This window comes from Teleopsis dalmanni, chromosome 1 (genome assembly GCF_002237135.1).
Source record: "Teleopsis dalmanni isolate 2A chromosome 1, ASM223713v2, whole genome shotgun sequence".
In the NCBI taxonomy this organism is placed as follows: Eukaryota; Metazoa; Arthropoda; class Insecta; order Diptera; family Diopsidae; genus Teleopsis; species Teleopsis dalmanni.
Window position 1 is genome coordinate 48,314,004 of NC_051846.1, and position 8,343 is coordinate 48,322,346.

The 8,343-nt window shown below is 27.8% G+C and overlaps 1 protein-coding gene across 1 annotated transcript in view; it reads left to right on the top strand.

Annotated features, from left to right (window-relative positions):
- Nucleotides 1-300, top strand: part of LOC119680773 (seminase-like) — a 941-nt gene extending 641 nt beyond the window's left edge. The window contains exon 2 of the mRNA XM_038093747.1: nucleotides 141-300. Within this exon, the coding sequence (XP_037949675.1) occupies nucleotides 141-300 (160 nt within the window). The remainder of the gene's footprint in view (nucleotides 1-140) is intronic.
- Nucleotides 301-8,343: the final 8,043 nt, after the last annotated feature.

Sequence of the window (8,343 nt, forward strand, 5' to 3'; positions counted from 1 at the left end):
CAATTCTGAATTGTTGGTGAGTGTCCTCTTGAAAGTAATATCGAAACAAGCAACATCGTTAACGTAATTTCCATAAAACATTTTGTTACTTATTTATCTTAATTAAAATAAATTTACATTTTTCTAATTTAACGACGCAGCGTAGCCAAAGAGCCGCACCGCCAAGCCATAACGTTAGTTGGCTTGCAGGCTGGCAGGAAGACAAGCATTAGACATGCTTTAGCGAAAGGACATTTGCAGGCACATCCTTCGAATGGGGCGTCGCTAAAGGACAACCTGCACACAGAAGAAAAAATATAACAAAACTGAAAAAACTTAAGAAACCAAAGAAAAAAGCAATGCAAATAGAAATAAAAAACGAAACCAAAGAAATGCAAAAAACTGTGCTTCTTGGCCGTAGCAGATCTCATTAGCAATACGGGGCAAAGGGCTTTTGACGATATTTTGCTCTATAAGTAGAATTGTAAAAGTCAGCGTACGAAAACAGTCTTGAAAGTTGAAATCACAAAAAAGATATAAGTAAGTATTGAAGAAAAAGCATAAAATTAAAAGCTGATGAGAGTAAATGAAGGAAAATAAAAAGGAAAATGATTTTTCAAAAATAAGTAAAAAGAAAATATCACATAAAACCCCAAATCATTTTATGAATGCAAAAAATATATTGTAAAAAAAGTGAAAGACGCTTTGAAGAAAGTTATTTTTGAGATATTTTACACTGAGAAAAATAATAATAAATGTCTTTGATTTAGAGTAAATAAATGAATCAAAATAATTCAAATGTAATTCAAATTATATATTATCTAAATTAACTAAATGATATAGACATCTAAGATAAGAATGAAATTTATTTATAATTTTTAAAAAGATCTTTTTTGCACAATAGCGTTTTTTCTCACATTTTCAATGTCAACTAGGATCGTAAGCGACAAGTTAATTAATCAATTGAAGAAATAAGAAAAAATTAACTTTATTTTGCAAGGTGCGATCAATCCTATAATTTCGTCTGAATACTCTACTCCGTCTCCCTTTTTATAGGTTAAATAATAATTAGATTATTATTGTGAAAAGGGGTAGTGCACTGCGATCTAAAAGATCTACTATGCCCCTAATTCGGATTAAAGTGTTTCTCTAAGTCTGATTTTTTAATTTTAATGAAAAACAGTATAAAGTCTAACTTTCCTAGTCTTGAATTATTATGATCCATAAAATACCCTGCTAGGTATTTCTTCAGCTTGAGCATCAGTACCAGGCACTCCCCAAACACATTGTATGCAGTTTCCCTTTCTTCTCTACAGTATCTGCAATATGAGTTGGATTGAATTCCAAACTTCGATAGGCGATTACTCAATCTACAGTGACCGGTCAATAATCCCGTAATAATTCTTATGTTATTTTTTGATTGTGCTATACAATTTTTGAAGCGTTTTATGTTGTAAGTCCCTAAAAGCATTTGGTAGCCTTTCTCAATGGAGTTCTCTTTCTTTTTGCTCTGCGTCGTTCATAACAATGAATAGAGTTCCTTTGCCTAGATCACAGAATGCTTCCAAGCCCATCATTCTTGAGGCCGCGTCTCTTCTTGCAAGTTTGTCTGCCATTTCATTACCGTGGATGCCAGTATGTTCCGGAACTCATATTAGAGTATGTTGAACTTGTCAATGCACTCCTATACCAGTTTGGATGTTACTTGGTAGGATATGAATGCCATTATAATTGCCTGGTTGTCAGTCAGTATTGCGATTGTACACATCCGTTAGAAAAAACAAAACGTTATAGGTATCATCGAAATAAACTTGTAGCTGTTATAAAGTTTTAGTTATTTTTTAACTACATACTATTATTGTTTCTGTTTAATATTATCTCAGTGTTATATATTTTCTCTCCAGAATTACGTTTTTTATATAAAGAACTGTTAGTAAATATCTGCTAGTTCTTTTATTCTTTCTGCGAAATGGATCCTTTCCCCCGCCGTAACGTACGGACCACTTCCATATCTGTTCTATGATTTCAGCAGACGATAAGGCCATGATCGACATGTGGAATTTATTCTTTGGACGTCTTTTGTTTAAATTTTATTTTGTAGTAACGTTAGCTTGTGCCATTCATTCTGGTAATTCAATCATATCTTATTTCGAATTACGTACTTTTTCTGTCTGTTTTCCGTATATAATAACTCTTGAATACTGTCCCTGCTCGGGCGCCAATTGTAATGACATATCTCGGAATCGTGTAATCTCAAAGAAATTGCAATAGAATTTACTTTTTTTAAGTGTACCCTAAAACCCTCTACAATACAAGACCATAAATAAACATACAAAATCGAGAACAAGTCAAAACTGACAAGAAGTGTAATGAAAGAGAAGAAATTAAATAGAAAAAAATGTATAAACGAGAAGAAAAAATTCAATGAAATAAATTTTATAGCAAACGAGACTAAAATTATAAAAATTGCCCTCTGCGCGCAATGGACGTGCAATTTTCCAACGTTACTGTTGTTTTACTTAGCTTTATTCGAATGCGAATACGATTGTGTATATATGTGTATGTGTGTGTGTGTGTGTGTGTGGGTTATTCCGATACGGGACATGCTGAACGTATCGTTGCACGTTTATCGGTGAGGCAGATTGTAAGCATAAGTCTCGCTTGTTTGTATTTCGCATAGGGAGCTTTGCTTTATATTTATATATATTGGTTATATGAGTGTGTGTGTATATGGAGTTTGTATGGGTACATGTGTTGGTTAGTTAGGTAGTTAAGCTAACAACAACTGGAAGGCAAACTGGGAGGGGGTTGTATATATAGCCTTTAGCGTCAATGGACCAAAATAATGTTATGGGGTGGAAGCGCGTGTTTCGCTTGTATTTTGTGGGTTGCAGTTTAAAATGTGAATAAGTTTTTAAGTGGTTTAGCGGGCGCGGGAGGAATAACTGCTAAGGCAGCTATAGTATAGTGCCTGGCTGTTAGTCGGATAGTCGACCGATCGGTACGAAGGGAGTGGAAACGCTTTTTTTCCCTGCACACTATTTGAACAGAAACTCTTGTTACTAGCTGCCATTATGATTTTTAAAAGCCATTTCAGTTTTTACAATTTGTTGCTGTTGCTGCTGCTGTTGTTGTTGTTGTTGTTATATTTTTTTTTCATTTTATTTATTTATATATAATTTTTTTTTCTATTTTCTTTTCCATTTTTTCGCTGTATTTCTGCTACTCATTGAAAACTGTGAATTTTCATAATAAGCACTTTTTGTGCGCTGCAGATTATTGTCGATGATTGTGATTGCGTTTTATGTATTTTCTACTTGTAAATTTTCCATTTTATTTTGCGTTGGAGCAGTTAAGATAAGCAAGTGTGGTACGGAGGTGGACCGGAGTTGGTGATTCAATAAAAAATACCCTTATTAAAATTTAATTTAAAGTTTTTAAGATACATTTTTTTTAGTAGAGTCGCGTACACTTACAAGTTGATGTATTGTCAATAAAATGGCGCACTCGTGGCAAATTCATTGAAAATACAAAAAAAATTTTGCTTTTCCTTTAGAAATTATTTTTATGTTTGATGATATATTCAGTTTTTATGGGACATACATAGTTCTTTATATGAAGTTTTTACTTTTATAGTAGTGCGAAAATGTTAATTGGTACTTTTACTAATTGCATGAGCCAATTTTGCTAAATAAAATTAAAATAATGAAAGGTTGGTTTTTCTACTGAAAATGAATATATGATTTCATATAGAACAATTTAGCTGGTAAATCCTATCTAACTCTTATATAGTCATATTATAACTTATCTATTTATCTATTTATGGCATTAAGATATTTATAAATGTATTTAAAATTAAACGTCTCTTAGAATTTTCTGAAAATAGATTATTGTATATACAATATATTTTCTTGAATACTTTTGTTTTAAAAAGATTTTTTTTCTAGCTAGTTTTTTCACTCTCCATAATTTTCGCTGTTTGTCTGATATATGATCATAATCAATTCCTTCTAGCTTTTGAAGTCAGACTTTAATATAACAACCATATACAATCAAACTTCCATAATTCGAACTTCTATAATTTCACGAATTTTCTATAACTCGAACTAAAAAATGCGCAACAACGCTTAAGAGGGCAAATTACATACAATTCTGCTTTCATAATTCGAACTTCTATAACTCGAATTTCTCTATAACTTGAATAAAAATATTGTCACTTTCCAATTCATCATTTTTGAATTCATTTTGGTGTTAGGGAAAGCCCCTTTTTCCAAAACAAATGTTTCATTTTTTCATATGTTGCTTCTTTGTGCAAATGCCAGTTGCTGGCATTGTGCTTGACTTTGAAATTTGTACATCAAGCTTTCCTATAGATGATGATATTATTTACAAATGAATGATACTCCAACTGATGGTCACTATAAGGCTTGGAATAAATTTGAATCTTTTTTTACTGAAAATAAGAAACAAAAATTAATATCCCTAATTTCAAACCCTAATTTCTGAATGTTTCACTTCATTTTAACTTTTGCGCTGTATTTGATTTCAAATAAATAAATATGATTAAATGAAGTTCCAGTTTCTTTCAAAAATTAAAAAAAAATAAAAAAGTCTTTAACTCGAGGTCTCCATAAGTTGAACCGTTTCTTTGCAAAATGGTACTTCGACTTAAAGAAGTTTGACTGTAGTTATTATATGGTTATATAACAACTACCAAATTTTATTAACTTTAATTATTTAAAAAAATTATTTTAAAGTCGGTTTTGTTTTTTTAGGAATTTTAACTTTTATTTCCAGCGTTATTTTTATAGCACGTTATAATTTACCAATATACGTACAGAATTATACTAAAAATAACGCTCGAAATTAAAGTTAAAATTTTTACAAAAAACCAAAACGACTTTAAAAGCACCAAGTTATTAAAGTGATCTATTCTATCGTAGATCCGCTAAACATGGAATATCCTGTAGAAGTAAATTGGAAATTATTTAGATTGAAAAAATACTACTAATTTTTGAAATTAAAAGCTATCTTAAGGTAGCTAGACAATTCGTATTAATTATTCCAAAATTAATGAAAGGTTACTAAAAATTTTTGCTCCAACAACAAAATCTCGTAATCTGGTCCAATGCCCCTGTCTTTTGCGCAGGTTCATGATATAAATTTTAAATGTCTCAAAATCTTAAAAGTTGCATCTGAATATTAGCTATAAATAAAAATTTTAAAATATTAGCTAGTTTTTGAAACCGTAAGTAAGGTATACAAAAATTTACACAAAGTCTTTCTTATACAAAAGTCTACACATGTATATATACATTTTTTGTATATATACAAAGACTTGTATTTATATGTATATATAGATAGTTCGTACAAAACATATAAGAGCTTATTCTACTTGGCTTAGTATACATATATGTTAGGAGTTGCATTGACTTCTTTTTTTTTTATATAAATAGGGAAAAATATATACTACTTGAAAATTCAATACAGGATTTTTTCTTTGTTGTCTTTATGCTTTCATTATTTTAAATAATCTACAGTACTTTAAATAGTAACATCGTCTCTAAGCTTTCAATTTTGATTGTATTGTATGCTATTAAAGCAAATATTATTACTTTATATTAAATTAAATAATAATATATTTATTATTAATATGTTTTTTATTTATGCTTTAGTTTTATAATTTTAAAAATATATAATAATCTTGTATACTAATGAGCTTTAATATAAAAAAGACATAAAATATTATTTGGTGTTTGCTACCAATATAATAAGATATGAAAGTATATTATATAAATAAAACATATTAGCATTCTTAATTTTTTAAGAAATTGTATTGACTTGATAGCAATATCAAGCCAATTGGAGACATTAATTATTAAAATTTCCTGCTTCTCTGGAAAACAGACATTTCATTTTTAAAAATTATTTTCATTAAAAATTAAAATTTTTAATAATAATTGATTCATATAATTTATTCATATATAAATTATATTCATTTACATTTTTAACATGTATAAATATTATAAATGTAAATATTACATATCATGTCGAATTCACTTGCTAAACAAAAGTGATAAGCTTTCGGCTATTTTTTTCGTTAAATTTTCTAAATATTTTTACAAATTTAACAGAAATGCAACCGTGCAAATAAGTGTGCCTTCGTTATAAAAATTATGCTGCAATAATGCTGTTTGCAAGAACCGTTACTGATACTGTTGCTTTGATTTGTGAAGTTAGAACATTTTGTGAAATTTCATAATTGAGTGGAAAGTCGTGTGATCAGTTTGCGTTTATTTAAATTCAAATTAGTTAATGAAGTGTAGTGATTTCTATAAATTTAATTTAAATAATTTGTTTTTATAATTTGCTTCTCGTTTTGTGATATTCTGCGAATTAAATTATTTTGAAGCTCTTTTGTTTTAATTTTTATTAGATTAAAATTACGGGTTATTAATATTTAAAAGGTGCGTAATGGTGTATTTTTCGTTTATTATCATTATTTAAAAAAGTGATAATAAAATAAATTTCTTTATTAAAAAAATTATTACGTAAATCAACTTTGAATTGGAGTTATATGTTAAAATGTATGTGTTTGATTACATATATATGCATTATAAACTCTGTATAGTTTAATATAAATGTATGTGAGTGGATTGCTACGTGTTTCGGCTACTCTGTTAATAATGGACAATATGTCGGTAAGTAAATACGAATAAGTTACATACACATATATATATACATATATATAAAAATATGAGAACAGCTGATATGAAAAAAATTTTCTTTAAAACTATGACTATTTATGTTATTCCATATGTTATACGATATGATTTTGCCATCAGTTGATGTTGTTGTTACATTGACTGCATAGTCGAGCTTATTACAGTTTAAAATTTGAATGGCAATATATTAAATCAAATAATATTGTTAAAATGATATTAAAATATTTTTACATATATAATCCTTGTAAGATTCAGGACTATAATAATTTATTATAATACTTATTTTTGTTTAAATAGATCCTGTATATTGATTTAACGATTATTTCAATGATTATATTTTTTTTCTGTCACATGTTCTTCGATATGCCTGTACTTAACATTATGTTTACAGTTTTGTCAGATTTCATTTTTCTTTATGAATGTTGTTAACAGTACTATGTAAATAAATGTATTATGTTAATAATTACATTAAAATATTAAGTACAAGTACGAATAATAACATTTTTCCCAACGATATAATAAAATAAACTTTACCATGTTTCTTTTCGTATTTACTTCCTTATTATTATTACTTTTAAAAATAAAAAAAAAATTTTTATATATGATGTAAAATAAGATAATAAATCAAAATTTATTATAATAAATAAACGAATAAATTGAAAAAAAAAAATTAAAATTAATCCCAAATTAAAGTTATGATATTTTACGAATGAGAAACCAGGTTAATAATTATAATTTTAATTATTTCAATAATAATTAGAAAAAAATTATATTTTTTAGATGTATCACAAATAAATATTTGATAAAATATAAACCAATAATTTACTAAAAAATTTTATAATAATCATCATTATATTACATTACAAACAGAAAATCAAGTTAATAATTGAAATAATTGAAAAATAGATAAGATTTTTTTAATGTCATTGATTAAATACAATCTTTTAGTTAAAGCAATTAAATATTAGTTTTAACTAAAATGTATTAAAATGACTTGAGTTAGAATATCCATTGAAATTTATTCTACTGCAGTAGAGTTTTAAGAGTTTATCCAATGTTGTAATTTTGTGGTAGATCCATTTTGAATACGCGCCCTAATTAATTCTACTGTTTTGGTTTCAATAAAATTTTATAAAACATTATTGCCAAGTGTAGTGTTGACTTATAAGACTAGTAACTAGTAGAGTAATTGAAGGTTTAGTGAAAGTTGTTTCGGTTTTAAAAATGTTCTACAGCACCATGTAAGGTACCTGATGATCTTAGCGTAATTTCTGCTACTTTCCATTATATGGAATAGGAGAAGGTTATGAATTATCGCATTAAAGTAGTAAGTGATAAGTTTTTAATCGCAGATAGGCAGTTCTGTTAGTAATTAAGTTGTTACGAGGATATAACCTAGAGCTTCGGATTATTTGTAGTCAGACTTATATAAACGTCTTGTATTCAAATTGTTAAAATGTCACTGTCGGTTAAGTTATCTTTTTAGAAGATTGTATCTTCCTCCCAAGAAATCTCACTGCAGGTAAAAAGAACACGAAGGAAGTGTTTTATATCTGTCTCTGTCCTGCGTATGTGTTTTAAATAAAATTAAACAAGACCTTTTCTTCTGAAAGTTCTTCCATAAGGTTGTAGGCCTTAT